This window comes from Capsicum annuum, chromosome 2, assembly GCF_002878395.1.
Source record: "Capsicum annuum cultivar UCD-10X-F1 chromosome 2, UCD10Xv1.1, whole genome shotgun sequence".
NCBI lineage: Eukaryota > Viridiplantae > Streptophyta > Magnoliopsida > Solanales > Solanaceae > Capsicum > Capsicum annuum.
This window is the reverse complement of record NC_061112.1, coordinates 139894927-139918763: the sequence shown is the minus strand read 5'-3', so window position 1 is coordinate 139918763 and position 23837 is coordinate 139894927. Positions and strand designations below refer to the sequence as shown.

General features: G+C 34.7%; 4 protein-coding genes across 4 annotated transcripts; 3 read left to right on the top strand and 1 right to left on the bottom strand.

Annotated features, from left to right (window-relative positions):
- The first annotated feature begins 244 nt into the window (after nucleotides 1–244).
- On the top strand, nucleotides 245–2598 carry LOC107859997 (heavy metal-associated isoprenylated plant protein 43). Its single transcript, XM_016705184.2, has 2 exons — nucleotides 245–963; nucleotides 2099–2598. The coding sequence occupies exons 1-2, from the start codon at nucleotides 879–881 to the stop codon at nucleotides 2437–2439; spliced, it is 426 nt and encodes a 141-aa protein (XP_016560670.2). The 5' UTR covers nucleotides 245–878; the 3' UTR covers nucleotides 2440–2598.
- On the bottom strand, nucleotides 2543–6200 carry LOC107859996 (abscisic acid 8'-hydroxylase 1). The gene is made up of 9 exons (XM_016705183.2): nucleotides 5911–6200; nucleotides 5065–5389; nucleotides 4334–4483; nucleotides 3878–4129; nucleotides 3603–3689; nucleotides 3427–3505; nucleotides 3138–3244; nucleotides 2921–3039; nucleotides 2543–2814 (listed from the first exon to the last, which is right to left on the bottom strand). Exons 1-9 carry the CDS (start codon nucleotides 6159–6161, stop codon nucleotides 2658–2660), a joined length of 1527 nt encoding a protein of 508 aa, XP_016560669.2. The 5' UTR covers nucleotides 6162–6200; the 3' UTR covers nucleotides 2543–2657.
- A 6119-nt stretch (nucleotides 6201–12319) lies between these two features.
- On the top strand, nucleotides 12320–18911 carry LOC107859999 (proteasome subunit beta type-1). Its single transcript, XM_016705189.2, has 7 exons — nucleotides 12320–12497; nucleotides 12645–12752; nucleotides 13747–13828; nucleotides 17195–17324; nucleotides 17412–17554; nucleotides 17680–17766; nucleotides 18539–18911. The coding sequence occupies exons 1-7, from the start codon at nucleotides 12451–12453 to the stop codon at nucleotides 18611–18613; spliced, it is 672 nt and encodes a 223-aa protein (XP_016560675.1). The 5' UTR covers nucleotides 12320–12450; the 3' UTR covers nucleotides 18614–18911.
- A 981-nt stretch (nucleotides 18912–19892) lies between these two features.
- Nucleotides 19893–23500, top strand: LOC107859998 (AAA-ATPase At5g17760). The gene is made up of 3 exons (XM_016705187.2): nucleotides 19893–20879; nucleotides 21075–22185; nucleotides 22805–23500. The coding sequence occupies exons 2-3, from the start codon at nucleotides 21196–21198 to the stop codon at nucleotides 23252–23254; spliced, it is 1440 nt and encodes a 479-aa protein (XP_016560673.1). The 5' UTR covers nucleotides 19893–20879; nucleotides 21075–21195; the 3' UTR covers nucleotides 23255–23500.
- The last annotated feature ends 337 nt before the right edge of the window (nucleotides 23501–23837 follow it).

Below are 23837 nucleotides of genomic sequence, written 5' to 3'. Positions count from 1 at the left end.
AGCATTAAGATTGTCCGGGGTTCTTCAATGTGGGAAAGTGGCAATTTCCCCACGTAAGCATAAGCTTGCGAATAATCTCTGCTATTAAAAAAAAAAAGTTGTATTCACTAAAGTTTTCGTTACGTGTAGAGTGTGAAGAAAATCTGGACAATAAGAATGTATTGTACTCAAGTCTTTTAAAAAAAAATAAAAATTTCCATCACTTAACATAATTTATTCGGTCGGTCTACACTTGTAGCTACCCGGGGTAATTGTTTCACAAGATATGGTGGTATCGATCATGCTATAGAAATAATCTCCTAAACTGTGGCCCAAAGTGAAGTCAGAAAAGATGAACTGACATCGATGGCGAATTTATTTTAGGAGAAAATGTTTTAGAAGTACTGAAGTTGCAATATATACTAGGAGTAATTAATTTCAACTTTATCTGTGTACCCTAGCGTTGTCAGCTTAATTCTTTATTTTTTCTCACCATTCATTTACCGGAAAAAAACAAATAAATTGGTTGTTGAGTTCAACATATGGTAAATGACTTTGGATCCAAACTAAGTCCATATTGTTACGTAGATGTGATAGAACATTCAAGAAGAAACATCAAGTCAATACAAAGGAGGGAAAAGAAAAAATTGTAGTAGAAAAGATCAAAAGTTGAAAATAATTAAAATAATATTAGTAGCATTGTTTTCTCAGACGGAAGAAGACAATTGGAAGGAAACTTTTATTGGGGAACAAAAGAAAAAGAGGGTGAACAACCCAAAGGTTGATCTCTTAGTTGGTTGAGTTTTATTGCTTTCTTTGAATTGACATAATCATCGTGGAATATTTTCATATTAGAGAGAGATATTCTGAAGTAGATCAAAAACTAAACCTTCTTGCTAATGGTGCAAAAGACTGTATTGAAAGTTGATGTTTCTTGTGATAAATGCAAGAAAAAGATCCTCAAAGCAGTTTCAGGTCTGCCAGGTACTGCATATATGCAACTTTTCTTTATTAATTTCTCTATTAACTAATTAAAGTATGTTATGTCATATATCTACCTGTATATAAATTTCTCATACGTACATTAAAAAGGTCTATTTTTCTCAAGACAATTGAATAGACCTGGGTACAATCTTCTCTAGTTCAGGGGCTGAATTTGATATATCATCTGTTGTCCGAAAAAGTAAATTTGCACTCAGGTTGCCTAGGATATGGAAACTATTAAGGTAGCTTTAAGTACTATGGTTAATGGGACTTTAGATTAAAAGGGACAAATAAATTTTTCAATTAAGTGTGGTCCTTCAAATTTTAAAAATTAGGTGAAAGGGATAAAAAAAAAAAATTCAGTTTATTTTTTTTAAATATTTTCATTCCAACAACTTTGCAAAGTTGTAAGACAACTTTGCAAAGTTGTTCGACAACTGTGCGAAGTTATTCGACAACAGAAGTTGTTGAGACAACTAATCCGTTGTCGAACAACTATCTCAGTTGTTCAAGCGATTTTATTTTTTTTTAACTTGGGGACATTGTAGGGCCCATTTGTCTCCTTTTTTTAATTAAAGACTTAGGACGGTCTAGACTCATTTTTCTCATCAGGTTAATAACAGTTTAACAGGGAATATGGCGATCATACTTTTTTTTGCTAAAAAAAAAGATATAGCCATTTTTTGGGGGGTGGGGTTGGGGGTTAAATCTGCCTGGTATTCATTTAGGGGCATGGTGAATCTAGATTTGCGTAGAAAATTCTACTCTGGGATAAAGCGCTCATTATTAAAGACAAATCTATTCCAAAGCTCGAACCCAACAATATGATTAAGGATAAAAAATAAAGACCATTACACTGGACTCTTTGGTGGTGCACATATGACCAGTTGACAAACAATATGAGATTGATGGTCATCAGTTGCAAATCTTATGACTTAAATATCTAAATTATTTGAATACAGTTGCTAAATGTCCCGTTGATTTCATTCTACATGTCAGTATTATAACCTTAATATTAGGATTTAGAGCTATTTATGACAGAATTAATTTAACTTTTTATCAATTCTCATCCTATGGCTACTTGGTTGTAAACATGTAACTTATGAAACTGAAATGCTACAATCTGATATTGAAGGTGTGGAAAAAGTTGAAATTGATGAAGCAAAGGGAACTTTGAGTGTAACCGGTGATGCTGACCCATACAAAGTCATTGTGAGATCAAGGAAAGCTGGGAAATTTGCTGAGGTTGTCAGTATTGGGCCTCCACCACCTCCTCCAAAACCAGATGCAGCGAAAAAGCCTGAACTGAAACCCAAACCCAAACCCCAACCTCAACCCGAGCCCCAGCCCATGGCCCAGATCTATGGTCCTCCCCCTCCCATTATGCCCCAAGTCTGCCCTTGCTGTCAGAGATTACCACATGTAGTTCACGTGACGCGTACGGAAGAACCCACACCACAATGCTCTATTTTGTAGTTACACAGGGACGGATCTACCTTATCGAATGAAAACTTCATGGTTACTCTTGTTGGCTTTTTTTTATTCGTCTATTCAATTTTTTTCAATTTTGTAGCTATCATAAAAGAAGAAGATTTTGTAAATTATTCATACATATGAATTATCAATTGGCAAGAGCAGGAAAGAGGTGGATGATATTATCCTAGCAGTTACTATGCCTCCATAAAATTTTGTAGCTACATTAGGAACTTCTTATGCATCTTCTTAATGGGCCCATTTGGAGAAGTTTGCTGTTCATCATGCAAGGCTGTCAAAGTTATTGGACACCCACTTCTTAATCTGGGGATATGGGCTTTTCTTTCCAGGCTGCAATCTAGATCGTCAACTGTCCACCTATGCAATCATGACAGTAAATGCAAGTTAATTATCATAGAAAATTAGCGCGAAATGGAAATTGGAAAAAAAATGACATACTCAATTAGGCTAAAGATTTACTTACTTGTATCCACTTGTCAATCTGTACAAAAATACCAACATGGTCACTTTTGCCATGTTAATTCCCAAGCAAGTTCGTGGTCCTGATCCAAAAGGAATATAGCTATATGGCTTTTGCATTTCCTGAACAAGAGAATTATGTGCATCACTATTCCATGGTTAAATAGTGTTCATAATAGTTCAAAGTTTTCCGAGATAAATAAGCAAATAGAAGTCAGTACATCAAATCTTGAAGGGTTGAACCGCATAGGGTGTTTGTATATTGTTGGATCATAGTGTATGCATGTAGCGTCTATGTTGGCATGCCACCCTTTCTTTATTTCAAAACCTTCATAGTGAAAAATTAATATTGTCATCAGGTGAATCTTATTTCTGTAATTGCCTGTGGAATTAGAACCAACTAACAGAGGAATTCTCTTTTTCATTTTTTGCAAGTTTGAACAAAAAAATGTCATTGCAGTGTCACAAACTACCGCAAAGCATGAGGTAATGTGCTAACGATAAACTTGCCTTCAATACTGCAGTCGTTAAGTGCAACTCGAGGGAACCATAGCAGGACATTCGACATCCTCAGTGTCTCTTTCACAACCTAAGTATAGAGGAATAGATTCACATCTTATAATATAGTGAAAAGCACCAAAATTTTGCAGTAGTAAGAAGGATCATGCAACGTAGTTTCTACAAACCTTTGATGCATAGGACATGCTATTGAGATCATCCAAGGCAAGTAAGGCCCCATTAGGCTTGCTTCTGAGTACTGAAAGTTGTTCTTCCTGTAAGTTGATAATTGCAGTAGTCATAATACCGACCATATAGAATGATGAGTTTTATGTAAGTAAACTTTCCAGAGTTGTGAGAGCCGTACTTCTCATCAATTTCCATACTCTCACATGTAAGCCAAAATTTAGTTGCAGAGAAGTGCTTAATGTAACTGACTGTCGTCTTTGTGATGAAAACTTACTCTGAGCCTGTTTTGGGCTTCTCTGTGCTCATCTAAAAACTTGACACTCCACATCATTGCAGCTGCAGTTGTTGTTTGCCCTGCAATTATCATTGTTAACAAATTATCCATGATCTCTTCATCATCAAGCTTTTGGTCGGCTGGACATGAATCCTTTTCCAACATGGACTGCAGGAAGTCTTCATGATAGTCCTTCCCACTGCGCCGAGCTGTTATCATTTTCTTAAAGGTCTCCATTAGCCTCCTACGTGCCTGGATGGAAATTGAGCATGAACATAATCTAATAGTGTAGATTAACTTCTCTTATATTAAGCGAGAAATCTTAGTTATCTACTCCCTTTTGATAATTAATGATCTGTTTACTCAAGTTCCATTTTTTTTTTGTTCTCATGGTGGGTAAATTTTGTTGGAGATGTTGCAAGCCATTTTGTGCACTGCATTTGCAGACAACCTCACCTTGATGCCTTTATAATATCTAGTTCCTGGAATCATGACTGGAAAGGACAACATGGCATCAGAAACAACAGTACAATCTCTTTCAATTTGTTCTAGCAAGGACGCATCTTTGATGCTCATTAGCATATCGCACATTGCATCAAAGGTTACCTGCAGCCAAATTTCACAAGGTCAGCACTCAGCATACACTCACTGCAGCACATGGCATTGCCTAAAGTTCTACACACTGGCGATTAATAAGTTTTTCACTTTATCAGGTCAAGGGGGTCTAAATAACATGTACTTTTTCATAGCAAACTTGATACAGCAACTTGTAAAAAGAAAGTAAAAAACCTGTGCTAACCAGTTATATTGCATTGATTATGCAAAAGAATTTTATACAGTGTCGGCTTATATAGCTTAAATTCTTTTACTACTATTTCCTTTGGTAATTATATGCTTCAACTTAATGCCAATCACCCTACATTTTTCTTATAGATATTAGTAATAATTAGGATCTCACGTCTTCTTTTTCTGTCTGGTTTATCTTGAATTTGTCGAAAGGCCCAGGCGAATGCACCATCTCATGTTTCAACTAATTAAAAAAGAAAAAGGGACTAAATTTATTCAAGTCATAATACCAAAGTAGCAGTACTGTACTAGTAATGGTCCTATAGCCTAAGATTTCTGTTTTGGTAGTGTACGATTCTATGAATAGAGTAATAGATCCAAAGCCATTATGGACAAATTACCTTCATGTTGAAGTCAAGCACAGTGAAGCTCTTCTCTTCCATTTGTACTTTCTTCAATCTTTCACATAGCATGTTATCAAATCTCTCGACAAACTTTGACAATGAATTCATAGAGAAAGGATCAGACAGGAGACGCCTAATCCTTTTGTGACTTTCTTGAGGAACACATAACAAACTTTTCTTTCCCACAGCATCTGCCATCGACTTCACGTAGCCCTTGTTGAAAAGAGCAAAATCATTGGTAAAAATTGTTTTTGCACCCTCAACACTTGGAACAAACACATGTATCTTTCCGAAGATCCTGGTTTTGAACCATCTTCCATGCCTGTATTAAACAACAGTAAAACTACAATAATTTGCTTAATCTCTAGCCGATAAGCTGGAGGAAGAAAATAACAGTGAGGTTTTCCAGGATGCCCTACTTCATATGAATTGATGGTTAATGCTATTTCAGGAATGAGTTTAACTTTTATAAAGTGATAATGTATAGATAACCACAAGTAACTGCTCGTAATGGAGGGAATGACTAGAGAAAAACTTAGAACCAAGTCCTGATTAGGGAAAACAATCAAATAAGAAGACATGTTTATCTGTCCTATAGCAAAGTCTAAGAAAATCTCTAGGAAGGATTTTTATCATAAAATTGAAACTTGTTAAAGGGCAGTCCGATGCATTAAAGCTACCGCTATATATGCGCGGTGTCCGGAACAGTTGACCTTGTGTCATATCAATATATATACAAAAGCTAGTATGTAAATCTCAATATAGAAAAGGCAGAAAAAGTAAAGTGTTGAATTTGATATTGCATTGAGACTTCATGAATTTGAAACTAATGGAATTTCTTACCGCTCGCGCCGGAGTCTAACAAAGTCATAGCAACCTTTGACACTGTTAGTTGCTGATAGAAGTGCAAATGTCTCGCCCACAAAAGGTATTCCCAGATTCCCTGGTACACAACTTTTTGAATCTTTAGCTCTTGTTGATACCTTTGGTATTAAATAAATTGCAGTAACACTTATGACAAGTATTGAAGCCAAAATAATATCATAGTATTTGCTTACTAAGAGAAGAATGTCTTCCATTGACAGAGCAAGCATATTCTGATTTTAATGTCAATCTGAAAGGACAAACTATCACTAATATATAGTAATGCACTCACTTTATAAGGCATAATTAATTTTGCATTAGGTAGAGATTGGAAGATTCCAATGTTAGTATAGGACAAGATGCCACAAGCTTAGATATTTTGTCTTGACTTGTTTTGCATAGTGGATATATGGATCCATCTTATAGTAGTATCTTTTAAGATAAAATAAAAGAATAGGTTGACAAAAACGTAAGTTGCTTTCAATTACTTTTCTTTGTGGTGATTGAGACTTGATATGTCTAGGTAAGATGCTAAATGTGATTTCCTAGCCGGCATGGTCTATTATTATGACTGACCACTTAAAAAGATGATATTAACAGCTAGTCATGAAATTTTGTGAAGGGAAATCAAACGTACGAGGTAGTATCATATTCACACACACAAAAAGAAAAGAAAAGAAAAAATCTTGGCCTTGGATGCAATTTATGTGTTCAAATGAATTTCTCCAAATGGATGAGCTGATTCTGTGAAGTCAGAGTATAAAGGATTAGGGTAATTTCAGAACACTACAATTTTTGTAGCATTCTTTTATAGTGGAATTTAAAGTGAATTGAGGTGAAATAATGGTGTACTTGCTACTTTTAAAATTGCTCGGGCTAAAATTACAAAATATATTGAAAGGTGGTGGATGAAATATGAAAAGAGTGATTTGATATGTTTATATGATTGAGAAAATTTATTCAAAGAACTTGGATGAAATATAGCAAGAGTTGATTTAAATTGTACATCTACAATTGATATCCTTTGGCATGCTCAACAGGAGGGCCGATTCTAGACATGTGACAAATGAGATCGTGCACTATTTTTGGCTGTGGTCTGATGGACGTATGCTTATCCAGTTATCATCATACTCTCTTTTGTTTTGTCTAAACTAGATTTGCAACTATACTCGTTTGGTTGGGAAAGAGTTATTTCAAAATAATTAATCTTGAGATTAGTTATCCCACTATGCATATGCGATAACTTATTCCATCACTATGATGTAAATGGTGGAATAAATAATTTCGGTACTAACTAATACTACCTCACAACAAACATGAGATCGGGACTAGATATCCTTATACCTCACACCAAACGATTGACCCCTTAGAGTCTCTACAAAATATTTCTCAACTTCATCTATCCTAATATTGAAACTTCTTTCGTTTTCTTTTTGGCTTTTTATGTTCTTGAAGTTTCCTGTTTTTGTAGAAGCTGAAGTGAATGGAGTTTTCCTCTATGGAAAGAAGAAGGTGGTTGAGGCAGCATTAAGTAGCATAAGTCAAATACTGAACTTCAAGTTTGGAGATTGGGAGTTTGGGACTAAGATATAACCTGCATGCATTAATTATGCTATGCTTCTCCAATTGTTTATTTACACAATATAGAGGGCGTCTGGAAATGAAACTTTTCATACTTTCCTATCGGAGTTGAACCCAAAATCACATTTGGCCATAAAATTTCAGAAAATTATCAAGAATTTAAATATTATTCAAAAGTTGTTTTAACTGTTTCTCTCCAAATTAAGCACGGAAATTCAAAAATAACCCCAATCTATATTAATGGCCAAACAAAACTTCAATTTTGAAATATCGTTTTTCACTTTGAAAATAAAAACTACTGTTTCAAATACTCACAATTTTCATGGCCAAATACCGGATAAATCAATGTTTATTTAGAATTTGGTATCGCCTTTTAACTTTAACTCGAAATATAAAATTTGAAGTTGAAAAACTTATCTGAATAGTATTTAAATTGAAATAATTGTTATAAAACAATAAAGAACAAAGAAGAAGAGTAGAGAGGGTTCTTCTCTTGATGGATGAGAGATGATACGATTATAAATACAATGAACAAAACCTCTCTATTTATAGGGAAAATTTACTCCTAGTCTGAGTAAAAGACGGATGTTTCAAATCTTAATAGATATCAAAGTAGATCTTGATAGATCTTGATAGACATTCACTATAATATAAATACATTTATAACACTCCCCTTGAATGTCTAGATAGATAATGTGACTCGTTAAAACCTTACTAGAAAAAATTAAGTGGGAAAAAAATCTAGTGAAAGAAAAAGAGTACACATCTCTAACAATACGTATATAGGCTGCCTCATTAAAAACCTTACAAGGAAAACTCGGTGGGACAAAACCTTGAAAGGAAAAAAGAGTACAGCGCGTATTTGCTCCCCCTAATGAGAACATTCTTGAACTTTTACATCCCGATCTTGTGCAACATCTTCTTGAAAGTTACAATTGGAGAAGATTAGGTAAATAAATCAGTCATATTGTCAGCTGAACGAATCTTTTGCACGTTAATATCATCATTCTTTTGTAGCTCATGTATGTAGAAAAGCTTTAGCAAAATATGCTTCGTTCTATCTCCATTTATGAATCCTCCCTTAAGATGTGTTATGTATGCTGAATTATTTCTGTATAAAATTGTGGGTAGATTGTCATATTTCACACCACATTTTTCTCGAATGAGATGTATCATGGTCCTCAACCATACACATTCTCGGCTTGCTTCATGAATAGCTTTTATCTCAGCATGATTCGATGAAGTGGCTACGATAAACTGCTTTGTATATCTATAAGATATGGTAGTACTACCACATATGAACACATAGCCTATTTGAGACAGAGCTTTATGCGGGTCAGATAAGTACCCAACATCTGCATGATTAATAAAATCGGGACTGCAATCTTTAGAATAAAACAAGCTCATGTGTTTTATCCTATTTTGATGTCTCATAGTAGAAGCAGAAATATACCTTGCTAACAAATTGACTGAAAAGACTATAGGCTTTGTAGTATTTGCAAGGTACATGAGTGTATCAATTGCACTAAGATATGGTACTTCATAACCAATTCAATTCGATATATTTCGAATTTCAGCAAATAATCTATTGCTTTAAAAACTCTCCAAGAGTTTCAATGATGTTCAAGCAATAAGCTTATACAATATAATGATTATAAATAAGTTTCCCAGAAACTTTTATATTCTTCAAGCATTTTGAATCCTTAAAACTTTTTCACATAAGTTTTGTCAAGTGACAATATTCAACATTTCATGAGTGACATCTTCAAATATCTGGACTGCAAATCAAATAAGTTTAATACTTACCAAGATGCATCCTTTCATGTCACTTGATAAATGTTTCTACGTGAGCATGCTTAAATAAACGTAGAATTCAGATCCTCGTGTCAAAGATATTGATGATATATCATTTTGTATCGGTTCAGAATGCGACATAACATTTTGAGATCTCATGACTTCATCATTTTCAGGTACATGAATCTCTCATAAGGTTTCATGAAGTGGTATGTCGTAGGCTCTTCAAGAGCTCATTGCCTTCTTATTATGATTATTTGCTCCTTATTTTTCAAGGACTATTTCATTTGGAACCGATCAGTCAACCACGCTTCACACATGCATAGATTTTGTCCTTTAGGAACACAAAATAAGAGCACTTTCGCTTAATATGGGATGTTTTCAGCATTTGACTTGAATTATCTTTTGGATGAGGATGTGATGATAATTCCTAACATATTTCATAGCGCTTATAATCTCCCTCTTATGTTAGGAAAACTAACATACATCCTCTATTTCTTTAAGGAATCCATCTTTGTGCATTATCGTATATTCATAATCGTATACTGTACATTAAAATTATTAGATGGAATAATTGGTTCCCGACCTTGAATCAATTGAGAGGGAAGAAATAATCATAATTTATTGGTCTAATGCATACAAATGTTATTGCAATATATCATATTTTAGACCAATACATGAAGTTTTGTTCTCATTAATAATGGTTTAGCTATTTATCGAAGGCATTCAATGCCAAACCATCATCATCAAGATAACTTTCTTGATTGCACAATCTGAAAATTATGTTCTTAACTCAATTTTATTGAGAAAACAACTTTATGAATGCCAAACTGCAGGTTGACAATAAATGTACATGTGATCATCTTATTGATGCATATTTTCAACATATCACATGATAGATGAACGGGTCCTTATTCACCTTTTATAATTTTCAGATTTGAGGAGATCCAATCCCAATATTAGTTGGTCCAACCAACTTATCATGAGAACAAACAACATAAACAATTCTTGAAGAATCTTCTAGTTCTTCAATACATGCACATCTTTGAGATGTCACAATCGTTCATATCAATTTATGAACTTTTATTCTAGTAAACTCCAAGTTTACCATGACATGTACTTTTTTCTTTAGTAAATTTCAGATTTACTATTACATGAATAAATTTCAGATTTACTACTTCAGAAGTAGATTTCAAAATTATTCAACCTCTTTCGGAGGTGAGTTGTGATACAATCACAATCAAGTGCCCGTTTGCATTAATAAGTTTCTCATTCCCCATAAATGAAATATAGCAAATCGAGGTATACATATGATGTAGAAAATTTATTTTTTCTTTAGCATATCTTATAATCATATAAGCGTGTAAAAATATCATCGCTTTTGATGATCATTATCATATTGTCCCTCCACGCGTATATTCGTGCATTCAATCACTTGTCTTCTTTCATACATATTATGCACTGCTACCACATACACCTCAAGAATGAATTAAGTTGTTATATTTCAGACTTATCATATATTGCTACCACATTCACTTCATGAAATGAAGCATATTCAATGGGTTGGATTTCATGACTTTTCACCAAATACCCATTATTTTTCCTTAGCCATCATAATATCATCAGTATGGTGCATTGAGATTCAAACTCAATGTCTTATCCATATAAAGGCGTCTTAGACATAAATCAATGGGACTTGAATCCAACATCTTATTTTCATAGTGTATGCATTCATATCGTGCTTTTGGGATGATGACCATTTTCAAGTAGTCAAATCTTTCTTTTAGGCTATTCCACAAAACAAGTGGATCCTAAGGCATTCAATTTTCAGAATTTCGTCAAGATGATGACGCAAGAAAATCATAGCCTTAGCACGATTTTGATTAGATGTTGTATTTTGTTTCTTTATGGCGTCTCAAAGACCCATAACATCTAAGTGGATTTCAACATCCAACACCCGTGAGAGGTAGTTCTTGCTTGAGGCAATGAACTCGAGTTTTGTAAAATTATTAGTCATATGAAAAGAAATAAAATAAAATAACACCTAGAAAAATAAAGACTTACCTTTTAAAGGTCATATATGGATTATGAAGACAGAACGATAACTTTTTTTTTCTTTCAATCAAAACGTTACCTGACATCTGTTGCTTTTATCCTAGAATAAGTGCTCATGATAGAGTTTCGTGTTGATAACGTGTTATAAAATAATAAAGAACAAAGAAGAAGAGTAGAGAGATTGATTCTTATTTCTTTTCTTGAGGGATGATTTACAATGAAGGAAATCCTTCTATTTATAGGGGAAATTTACTCCTAGTCTGAGTAAAAGACGGATGCTTCAAATCCTAATAGATATCAAAGTAGATCTTGATAGATCTTGATAAACATTCACTATAATGTAAATACATTTATAACAATAATGATTATTTTTTGATAAGACTTTAAATCTTCTCAAGTGAAATATCTATCGTATAATAACATAAATACCAGCCCTTTTGGAAATAATTACACTCTCTCCCACTTTTTTAATTACTCCCCCCGTTTCGTTTTAGTTGGTCTTCTTTCAAAAAAATTTTGTTTCAATTTAGTTTTCCCTTTTGATGAAATCAAGAGTATTTTGTTTTGTTCTTCAAATACTACCCTCAACATTAAATAACTAGACAAATATTTACTCAAATTTAAAGTTTCAAATAAATGTTTTCTTAAGGGGAGTGTCAAGTCAAAAAAGGTCATCTATTTTGAAATGGAGGGAGTACTTTATTCTCTCTCTATTAATATACATAACATAGCGGACATATATATAGCATTATATGTTGAAATTTTTGTCATATGTTTAGAGAGTTGGATTTTTTGTAATATTGGATAAGTTATGTATTTGTGTAATTTTTATATATCTAAACACAAACGTTTTTATCTTTCTACACTTGGAAAATAAGTTGGGCAGGGATCCAGGGACTAAGAAGCCCACTTTTAAGTGCACGGACAAAACATTGGGCCTAAGGAGAAATCAGTCGGGTCGGGGGCCTTTTAATACTAAGCCCATATACCACGCTGAATCAGATGACTTGCTGAGGACGAAACTTGGAACTTCCTCTTTCTTCAAATTGAATCTTCTTCTGCAACCCTAGCTCTTTCCATCGAATCACCATGACGAAGCAGCAAGCTAACTGGTCTCCTTATGACAATAATGGCGGGTAATCTTTCATAAATTATCACTTCCTCCGTCCTATTTTACATTGCGCTTTTCGAATTTCGAGATTCAAACAAGTTTTTTTTTCCCCTTTTTTGGGGGGTCAATGGCGGTGCTTATGTGATATGTCCCTTCGATTTCGACTTTGCAGAACCTGTGTGGCAGTAGCTGGAGCAGATTACTGTGTAATTGCAGCAGATACTCGCATGTCCACTGGCTACAATATTCTTACTCGCGATTACTCCAAGATCATTAAACTGTATGTTTCCTTTTATTCTTTCAATTAACTTCTTTTTCTTCTGTTCCATTTAGCTGGTTAATATTATGTAGTAGGATAATAGCAGCTTATACACATCTGTATATAAATGATAGGTAAACTCAAATGTATTGCAATTTCAAAGTATTGGGCCTACTTAGTATAGCTTTTCCCGTAGAAAGTGAAAGTATCCCTTCTATACTGCGCAATGTTAGCACGGAGTTAGGGATTTATTTGAACTGTCACTAGCCTTGTGAGATTTCTCGGTTATAAAAGGAATACTGTTATCAAACTATTCAAATAATTTCATATTAAACAGTGGAGCTGAACTATCAGTACTTACATTTTAAAGAGACAGACCAACGTATAACCATCAGAATTCAAGCATGATTATTGACTTAACATATTAATAAGCGAAGTAGAGAACTAAGTCTCATTGAGTTGACATCAGACAATCAAGGATGAGGGAGGGTTATATCAAGGGGTGGCCAGGTTGCAGGGTGCTCGTTGGGGGCAGAGAGCTGCTTTGGAGGAGGAAGAGGGAGCGGTCAAATATCAGAATGAAACCTAGGCTTGTATTTCTTCTCTGTTTGGATGAATCATGAATGGGAGTATTTGCAGTGCTGTTTTTTTGTTTGCTTGACGAGGCTCTGTCAGTGATTAAAAAGAAAATTTAGCTAGAGGCAATATCAAGTTCAACACGGTTCGTTATTGTATAAAATGTGTTAGACTTTTATAAAATGTTTAGCGGTTTCAGACCAACTTGCCGTTATGTGAGGTTATAGCAGTGATTGCACTGGAAGGATTGACAGTGACGTAGTTATTATGATCTCCTCCAGTCCTCCTAAACATTATAGCGTGAGAAAATGAATGAGATGGGTATGCATACATGTAATCTTCATCTTATGTCATGATAGATGATACTGATTCGTGCAAATCTTTACACAAATGTTTTTCTAATATATCATTGTTGTATGTCAACTGTCTGACTATGTAGAGCGGATAAATGTGTGATGGCGTCTTCAGGATTTCAGGCTGACGTGAGAGCTTTGCAAAAGGTTTTGGCATCAAGGCATCTGGTAAAATGCTAAAAGTTCTTGTTAATCCTTTATCTCTTCAGGCAGTTCGGTATAAGCATGTAAAAAGTGTTTGTATCTTCATTCAGTGTGCTTCACCTGTTTGTGCAATATGATCTTATGAGATCGTTAAGAACCAACGTTTGATTGTTAGCTTGCATTATGTATATTACTTTCTGGAGAAGAAAAGTGAGTATGCATTATGTGGAAGAGAGGCAGAAAGTGTGACCATGGTCTGATCATAAGCTTTAAATTCTTTATCCAGAGGATTTTCGGGGGTGGGGGTGGGGGTGGGGGTGGGGGCGTAATTAGCCCATAAATTTGAACAAGAAACTATGTTAATTTAGTGCCCTTGCTTAACTAGTAATTGCTTTATGTATGAAATTGAGTTTATTACTTATTATAGCTTATTTGATAAGTTTAACCTAATGTATTTTTCTTAGAATTTTTTTATCCCACTTTAATTCTGCCCCTATCAAATGTGAGATACTGGTGTTGCAATTCCACGTAGCTGATAAAAAATGAAGTATTGCAGTTGCATGGATATTTGCCAGAATCTTTTTTATGGTTCGCAAATCGGAAAATGTAGGACAATATATCAGTGACTTGTTTGGGGTTGCATCTGGTGATTGGTTATGCACGACATGGTTCATAGATAGGTCTTTATATAATACCATGAGAAGTTTGGCTTACTTTTGAGAAAGAATTAACCAATATGTGAATGAATGAAAAGTTAAAATTGATCTAATGTGTATTGTATTTGAGATAGAAAGTAAGTATTCAAAGTACCAAAGGCTACCAAGAAAATAAATGCTAAATGATCTTGTTTTTAGGAAGAATGTTTAAATAATCTTGTAAATCAGTGTTATTCACCATGATACCATTTTGATTGAAGAATGGGATGGTTGAAGGAGTAATTTCAATGCCACTTGATGTTGTCTAGTTTTGCAAAGTGAAGGTGCAATCACTAGTATTTTACATCCCCGTATAATCTGTTGGTATTAGTTATTAATATTCGGATTCTGGTTTTGGATAAAATCAATTTGACAGGAAAATGTGATACCCACATTTTTAAGGGAAAAAATGCTCCAAAAAGGGGTATGGCTCTCTTTGTTGTCATTGATGTCATTCTTGTCTATTTTATGTTATTCCTAGTACATGGATAAAAAAAAGATCTTAAATTCATAGCAGTTCACCCCTCAGAAGCAATGACCTGTCTCTCTCTCTCTCTCTCTCTCTTATTTACCTCATCACTTGAGAAAAAAAAGAGGAATAATAGAAGGACCATATAATTCTTGTTTATGAAGTTGCACCTATTCAACCCCGAGAAGTCATGATCGCTCATTTTGCATCACTTTGTTGCTTTGATCAGCAGCTCAACATGTCTACCCTGCCAATAACACTATCATACTTGATTTTTTTTTGTTCTTTTTAGTAATCGATATATTTGTTGTTTTTTTGGGGTTCAGAACTTGGTGAAAATGAATTGTTACAACAACAACAACAACAACAAACCCAGTATATTCCCACTTAGTGGGGTCTGGGGGGGGATAAGATGTACGCAGTCCATACCTCTACCTCTGATGAGGTAGAAAGGCTGTTTCCGAAAGACCCCCGGCTCAAGTCACGAGACATCATACAAACACATAGTACAGCACAGAAGCAGATGACGTAACATAGATACGGCACCCATAAAGAATATAGAACAGAGTAAAGCAGGAATGCAGGAATATAAAGCAGAGGCAAGCACACATATTCGTAATAAACATGGAACACGGGACACGGAACACTGAATACGGAATCATAACAGGAATACACCCCCACCAATTAATTCCCTACACTAGCGACCCGAACTGGCCCTAATCCTCTGCCGTAATTCGCATCTTCCAGACCTTCCTATCTAGGGTCATGTCCTCGGTGAGCTGTAACTGTTCCATGTCTCGCCTAATCACCTCACCCCAGTACTTCTTCGGTCTACCCCTACCCCGTCTAAAACCATCCAACGCTAGCCTCTCACACCTACGGACCGGGGCATCCATGCCCCTCCTTTTGACGTGTCCGAACCATCTCAATCGTGCTTTCCGCATCTTACACTCCACTGAAGTCACACCAACCTTCTCCCGGATAGTCTCATTCCGAACTCTATCCCCTCGGGTCAGTCCCCTCGGGTTACCTTTGTCAAAAAAAATGGTGGAAATGAGCTTGCCCATCAGTACTATATTCTAGGGCTCAATAGAAATTGCCAATTTAAAGAGGGCAGGGAGAAGTGTAAGGCATGCATCTTAAGCTTGTTTTCAGTTAAATGTACATTATAGAGGACTTCCTCCTGACATTCTTGGGAAATGGCATTACTATTAAGGCTCTACAATTGATTCCAAATCTAATTTTCATGTAGTTCAAGTAAAGAAATAAAAAAATATAATGTATGTTTGTATTTCAGGTCATCCAATAACACAAAAACAATACAACAACAACAACATACCCCGTATATTCCCACCAAGTGGGGTCTGGGGAGGGTAAGTGTACGCAGTCCATACCACTACCTCAAAGTGAGATAGAAAGGCTGTTTCCGATAAATCCCCGGCTCAAAATAAAACAATGAAACAATCTAAAGCAAAATAAGATAAGAATAAAACAAAGCAATCTAAGATAAGATAAGGAATAACAATAAAATAAGATACAATGGAAAATAACACAAAAACAATGTTTCTGCTAAATAATATGACCTCGTAAACATGATTCTTATGTTGAAATTTGTGACCTAGTAAACAATAACAGTTAATGTATGCTCGTTTCTTTTAATTAGCTAAGAGGAAAAGATAAAGAAAATTACTTGGTTGTTACAAATAAACTATGATACAGATGGGATAAAGAAAATTACTTGGTGTTCCAAATAAACTATGATACAGATGGGACAAATCACTACCTATTAACACTTAATTTTTTAGGTTTTATTAGTCCTTTCCCCAATTGATTATGTACCTTCTATTGATGTTGATTTTAGGCGTTAATTGCTAACATAATAACAATTCAAACTTAGGGCGCTATTTTCACTCTTCTTGTTCTGTTATATTTTTGATCCCTGAGAAACCAAATATTGATTCTCACCTTACGTGTTTTCTACTTCTGACATTATTTGGTAAACTGTTGTGAACTTTTTTATTATTTATTGTGCCAAATCAAACTTGGTTATCCTATCCGAGAAATTGTATGTTTATACTACCCCTAATGCTTCTGAAATATAGAATGATGTATGAAATGGTAATCTGTAGTTCTTTTATCATGAATCATGTGTGTTTTAGAATTTAGCATTTACATTCTTTTGAGATATCGGATAATGATCTTCCGATGTTTATTATTTTGCAATAGATCTACCAGCACCAACACAATAAGCAGATGAGCTGTCCAGCTATGGGACAGCTGCTTTCGAACACACTGTACTACAAGCGTTTCTTCCCCTACTATTCATTCAATGTTCTAGGTGGCCTTGACAATGAAGGTAATCGGTTATCTGTGGTCTCAAGTTTAGTTTTTGTAGTCTTTGCAGGTAAAGATGCTTATACAATTCCATTCATAAATCCTGTAGGAAAGGGGTGTGTCTTCACGTATGATGCTGTGGGATCATATGAGAGGGTTGGCTACAGCTCTCAGGGTTCTGGTTCAACTCTGATCATGCCTTTCTTGGACAACCAACTGAAGTCTCCTAGTCCTCTGTTGCTGCCTGCCAAGGTTTGCTTCATACTTTATCTGTTCAAATTATCTGTCAGATAGATGAAGCATTTGAAATTGACCTAAAATGAGGAGAAAAGTATAGACATGATCTCTTGCTAACGAAGTTCTCACGACCTCTGCAGGATGCCGTTACTCCACTTTCTGAATCAGAAGCCATTGATTTAGTTAAGACATGCTTCGCTTCAGCAACAGAAAGGGATATATACACTGTAAGTTATTTATACGACTCCTTTTAAGCAATCTGTTTCAGAATTCAAACTCTTTGGCTTCTTGGTATTGGGGTTCATTAAGCGCTAGAAAATTTCCAATTTCCTTTCCCTTTTTTCTACCACGCTCCTCCAAACTCTACTTTCTCATGGATCTATAAAATCCCTGCCACACCCGTGTCAGCACAACATGGGTGTGGGCATGGGATCCATTCTGTATTTGGTCAATTTACTTTGTGCACTTTGATTACACTCTGTGATCGAGAAGTATAGATTGACTGTTATTTGTTTTTTATTTTTGGGTTAATGTCGCATATATATGCTTTTCTGTTATACATGGTAGGAATAAAATATTGGTCTTTATAAAGAATGAAGTTATAGCAACAGCCTCTGGCAGAAATGCAAGGTAAGGCTGCGTACGATACACCCTTGTGGTGGGGCCCTTCCCCGGACACCGCGCATAGCGGTAGCTTTAGTGCACCGGGCTGCCCTTTTTTTTATAAAGAATGAAGTTATATTAGGTTTAGTTCAATAATTTGCACTAATCCAAATATGTACTTTATATGTCAGTAATTTACACTTATTGGTTGTATCTCAGCACCTGTACCCGCACTCGGATGCATAACCCTGTATTCTAAAATTTATGTGATGAAGAATTTTGACCTTCTAAATCCACAATCGGATCGGATAGCTGCACCAGAGTCCGAGCAACATAGTGGATAAACACTTACTCTGTCAGCCTGTATTTCTGAATGTTTTTGCTCCCTTATTGCAGGGTGATAAACTGGAGATAGTCGTATTAAATGCTGGTGGCATTCGTCGAGAAGAAATGGATCTGAGGAAAGACTGATATCTTGAGTGTTTTTATCCGATTATCAATGAAAATGTACTGAGATGAGTTTACATTATGAAAAGATTGGCAGTCTAAACTTATTTAGTTTGAAAAAGAAGGTAAGTGGCTTAGAGGGGTTGTTGGGATTCCTTGTCAGCTTCTGACTGTGGAGTGTCCTTGAGAATCTCTGTAGGCCTTTCTTCCAAAGTGGATTTTATGTATTTGGTAAGATTTCATCAAAAAGGATGCCTTTGAATGAGGTCATTGGATACAGTCCCTCTACTCTCGAGTTAGGGTAAAATCTGTATTTACACCATATCCGGACTCCACTTATGAGCCTATGAACTACTCCCTCCGTTTCAGAATAAGTGAATTATTGGGGGTATTTATTGATGTTTCAAAATAAGTGAATCATTGATTTTTTTTTTTAAATTTATCATTATGATTTGACAACCAATTAACTTTTGAAAAGTTATTACAAGGTCAACTTTTTTTTTTTTTTGGGGTAAAAATGAAAAGTTGTGTTAAATTTATGTCTTTAATATTTTTTTCTTAATCTTTGTGTTAAAATTTAACAATTCATTTATTATGAAACGGAGGGAGTAATAAATACTGTTGCGTGTTTTATTTGGTTTGTTTGTTCATCAAAAAGGAACCTTTTGGCTTAAATTGGTGCGTTTACAGCTTGGGATGGTGTTCATGTTTCTTCTTTAAATTATATGAAAAGTTTTGGTTCTAACTAGTTACTGCTGGCATTTGGCCAATGTCTCTTTCAAAGTGATATAGCTGCAAGTGTATTGAAACGATTGTACAGGGGCTTAATTATGTTTTTATTCGCCGCTTTTTCTTCTGTACTGGTTGCTTGCATGTAAAATGACATGTTTTAGGGGTTGATTGGTTGGGAAATCTTACTATTTTTTCCACTAATGAAAATAGTCGTTATACTTTTTCTTTTATACAATATGAAGTCCTTTCTTCAGATCTTGATTTAAGTTGTCGCCTCAGATCCTATGAGAGAAACTACAGTTTGGCCATAAAATAATATTTTAGTATTTTCTAGTATTGTTGTAACCTCATTAGGTGGAGTTTCTTTTAGGAACTATTTCCTTACCTACTTTTCTTTTCTTTTTAGTTAGCTTCAAAAAAGAATGTTTTTTTTTTTTTTTTAGCAATTTTTTAATTTTAATTTTTCACGTGACATGTTTAAGACCATAAGATTGAAGGACATTTTGATACATTTGATATATTTTTAATTTAAGATCACAAAATTCAAAAGTTTCGTATTTTTTTAAATGAAGGGGGTTATTCTTTTCCCTTGTCTCTCTCTCCTATTTCTTCCACTTAAATGTAAGTAACGTTGGCGGAGTGTAGACCAGTATGTTCACACAACCACTATTGAATATTTTAAATATTTTCTAGGAGTATTTAAATGCATCTTTTAACTTTAAAATATCTTTTTTATTTTAACTTTAATGCTCTTTTAAAAAAAATCAGCCAAATATTATCCAAAATTTGTAGTCTGTTCTCCATGAAGTAGACGTTTTCTTGTAAAAGTAGTCTTTCCACTGGTGGCTTTGTTTTGGCATATAGCATCTTCGTGATGTTGAAATTACATTAGCAGTAAAGAGAGATGACCTGGAATTATTAGGCTTGGATTACGACCCAAACTGACATTCATCCACAAATAGCAGTGTGTAAGGCCCACCCCTATCCTCATCAAAGCAGTGTTATTCTACATAATTCAAACTTTTATAGGATAAAGTTCTCATGCTGATGCTGTTGTAGTTTGACCTCATTACGATCAAGCTTCCACTTGAAAGTTTCACTAGATTAATGGATCAAAAAGTGGCTTATTTGAATGAATATACGTTGCCTTTTTCGTCATGTGTTCGAGCCCCATTTTCAGCATAAATTTACCTCTAAAAATAGATGTACGAACTGCATACGTTCTATCCTTTTCAAGATTTTAATTCGTGGGATTACGTCAGTGATGCTGTTCTATCGTCTCTTTCGTCATACTTTTCTCATGAATTTGTATGTGATATATAGAAATCATGATTGTGGATTTCTGTTTGTCGCGATTTGGACCACTTTAGGTTCCTTTTGATGGAAACTTTAAGCTCATACAAAGTAAAAGAAAAAAAATAAAAATCTTTCAATAGTGTATAGTTAATAGGACAAGTGTCAGCCTAGGAAACTATAAAGTACGCTTCAATTATATACCTTTTCCACCACCCCTCCATTCTGATATTGCTTATTACTTAAGTTCTTTCCTTTTTGTCAGGTAAGTTTTACTGTCCTTTCCATATGTGCAACTGGCCTTGACCATTATTTAATTCTCTATCCTTAGTTGGGAAACTTATTCTAATTTGAGTTGGTTTCGGAAGGTCACCTTTTGGCTTGGTACTTTCTTGTTTTTGTTCAAAAACCACACCAAGTTGATTTATAATTTCCCACTTTGAATTCCTTCTTTGTGTAGGAATTGGAGAAAAAAAAAATTACTGGTACTATATTAACAGTTCATGTACCCAGGGGCCGTGCAAATATTGCATTGTCAAGTTCACTGCTTTAGCTAAGTGAAAAGTTTGTAGAATTAAAAGATGATGAATATATCAGCCTCTTCAGTGTTCCAGGCTTATCTCTCAATGACGGCTTCAATTACCCTTTTCAAGACAATGCTGAATCAGCTTGTTCCTCAGCAACTCCAGGTGTATATTGTCACAAAAATCCGAAGCTATTTTCGCCAAAATTCATCAGATATAACTCTTGTTATCGAAGAAACAGATGGCATGGGCATCAACGAGATCTACACTGCTGCTGAAATCTATTTGTCTACCCGAATCAGCCCTGAATTCCAACGTTTCAGAATCAGCAAACGGCCTAAAGAAACAGACGTGAATGTTAAGTTTGGGAATTGTGGGAAAATTACTGATTCCTTTGAAGAGATTGAATTGGTGTGGAGGTTTGTCCATGAAAGTAACCAAAAGAATAGTCTGAGATTCCATGGTGGTGATGGTGACGGTGATAGTTCTGAAAAACGTTATTTTGAGCTGAGCTTTAAGAAGCAACACAAGGAAAGAATCCTGAATCGTTACATCCCTCTTGTACTCACCGTAGCCAAATCCATGCACAGTGAGAAAAAACCCGTCAAGTTGCATTCTCTAGCCTCTGGTAATATTTATGCCTCTAAAGTTTGGGAGTCTGTTAACCTTGATCACCCTTCAACTTTTGAGACACTAGCTATAGAACCAGCACTCAAAAAGACCATAAAAGAGGACCTTGATAGGTTTATAAAGAGGAAAGAGTTTTATAGGAGAGTTGGAAAAGCTTGGAAAAGAGGATACTTGTTGTATGGACCACCAGGGACTGGGAAATCTAGCTTGATTGCAGCAATGGCTAATTATTTGAAGTTTGATATTTATGATTTAGAGTTCTCAAGTATAAAGCGCGATGCGGATTTGAGAAGGTTGTTGCTGAGCACCAAGAATAGGTCGATACTTGTGATCGAAGACATTGATTGCAGTGTTAAGCTGCCTGATAGAAATGGAAATCACCCAAATAACGCAGCAAATAGTTCTAAAATGGATCAGGTACGTGGCGTTCTCTTCACCCAAATTAATTCCTTTCTACTATATTCTTTCTGCTTTATTTTTCAAATATTCCGCAAAGCTTCAACCAAATGATGATCAATTTTTTTTAACCCTTGAACTGTAATTACACTGAGTTTGAATTTTGGTCTAATAATTATCATCAGTGTTAGAAAGAGAGACTTTTATTTTTGCCTGAATTTGAATGTAGATTCTTCAGATTTTACATATTCGATAACTAAAAAAACAATAATACTATTAAACATAATACTTTGTAATTAGAAAGTTAATAAAATGTCAAAATAAGTGTGAGAGAAAAAATCTCTCTGACTCATCGAATAGTAATGTTGTCATATCAAATAAACATAAAGGAGTAATTAACCGACTGATGAAGCTTTAGAGGATATATATGTGGGGCTAATGTATAACTCATGGGTTTTATCCAAATGGGGTAACTTTGAGACAAATCTTGGGTATGTATTAGTAACATTTACTAAGTGATGCAAATAATAATTTTCGAACTCAGTAAACAAATGCACCTTGATAAAGTTCCGTACTCTAGTCCATGAAATTTAAATTCTCAATCTGCTTCGATATAATCTCTCTCATGTGCTTTGTACAGTTTACACTTGGTGGATTACTAAACTTCATAGACGGGCTATGGTCGAGTTGTGGTGATGAAAGGATTATTATATTTACCACAAATCACAAAGAGAAGCTTGATCCAGCTTTGTTGCGACCTGGACGAATGGATATGCACATTCACATGTCCTATTTAACTAGTGAAAGTTTTCAAGTGTTGACAACTAATTATCTGGAAATAAGTGATCCTAATTATAAAGGTTTCAAAGAAGTAAAAGAATTGATCCAAGATATACAAATCACTCCTGCTGAAGTTGCTGAACAACTTATGAAGAGTGAAGATCCTGAGACTTGCATTGAAGGTCTTGTCAAGTTTTTGAAGCGAAAAAGGACGAGTATTAATGAAGAACTGGAGAAGCAGAAAGATGCCAATAATAATACCACTGATGATGACACACAACTTCATGAACTAAAGAGGATCAAATTATAAGTTTGAGTATGACATAATTCAGTTTGTTCCTTATGAAGAAAAGATTTGTACACGCTGTTTAATTTTTATTAATGCGTTTTTAGTTAGAGAAGATTTTTCCTTTTCCTTTTTTACTTTTCTTTAATTTGGTGTAGCGACTTGAGTTTCGCTGGCATTTTATTCGTCTCTCATGTAGTTGGTTTTGAATTTTACCTTTGTGTTCTTTTCAGCGCAGATATTACGACATGATTTTACATGATGCATTAATTCTTCTTAAAAAATTTGGGTGTGCAGAGTAGAAATTGATTGGTATATACTACTCCTATAAAATGTATTTTAGCCTTTTTGTCCTACAACAGTTGTATTCTAGTCTAACACTTGTCCCTATCCAAAAGAATTGCTCAGATTGTCTTTTTTTAAAAAAAGCCTGTGCTTTTTGTTTATTTGATTACTTTACACGTGTTTTTTTAATATATATAATTACATAAGGAATAGTTGCGTTCATGTTCTTTGTTTTCAAAATAAATTGACCTTTCAAATTACTAGTATTAAAAATAGAGACTTTTCTCACCACGTTAAATAAGAATGTTGTGCTATGAAACGT

Coding starts and splice junctions, on each gene's coding strand:
- LOC107859997 (XM_016705184.2), top strand. CDS start 879: ATGGTGCAAAAGACTGTATTGAAAGTTGATGTTTCTTGTGATAAATGC. Junction 964..2,098: donor AGCAGTTTCAGGTCTGCCAG/GTACTGCATATA, acceptor CTGATATTGAAG/GTGTGGAAAAAGTTGAAATT.
- LOC107859996 (XM_016705183.2), bottom strand. CDS start 6,161: ATGCTTGCTCTGTCAATGGAAGACATTCTTCTCTTAGTAAGCAAATAC. Junction 5,390..5,910: donor GTTAGACTCCGGCGCGAGCG/GTAAGAAATTCC, acceptor TGTTTAATACAG/GCATGGAAGATGGTTCAAAA. Junction 4,130..4,333: donor GATATTATAAAGGCATCAAG/GTGAGGTTGTCT, acceptor ATTTCCATCCAG/GCACGTAGGAGGCTAATGGA.
- LOC107859999 (XM_016705189.2), top strand. CDS start 12,451: ATGACGAAGCAGCAAGCTAACTGGTCTCCTTATGACAATAATGGCGG. Junction 12,753..13,746: donor TACTCCAAGATCATTAAACT/GTATGTTTCCTT, acceptor CTGACTATGTAG/AGCGGATAAATGTGTGATGG. Junction 17,325..17,411: donor AGGTGGCCTTGACAATGAAG/GTAATCGGTTAT, acceptor TAAATCCTGTAG/GAAAGGGGTGTGTCTTCACG.
- LOC107859998 (XM_016705187.2), top strand. CDS start 21,196: ATGATGAATATATCAGCCTCTTCAGTGTTCCAGGCTTATCTCTCAATG. Junction 22,186..22,804: donor ATAGTTCTAAAATGGATCAG/GTACGTGGCGTT, acceptor TGCTTTGTACAG/TTTACACTTGGTGGATTACT.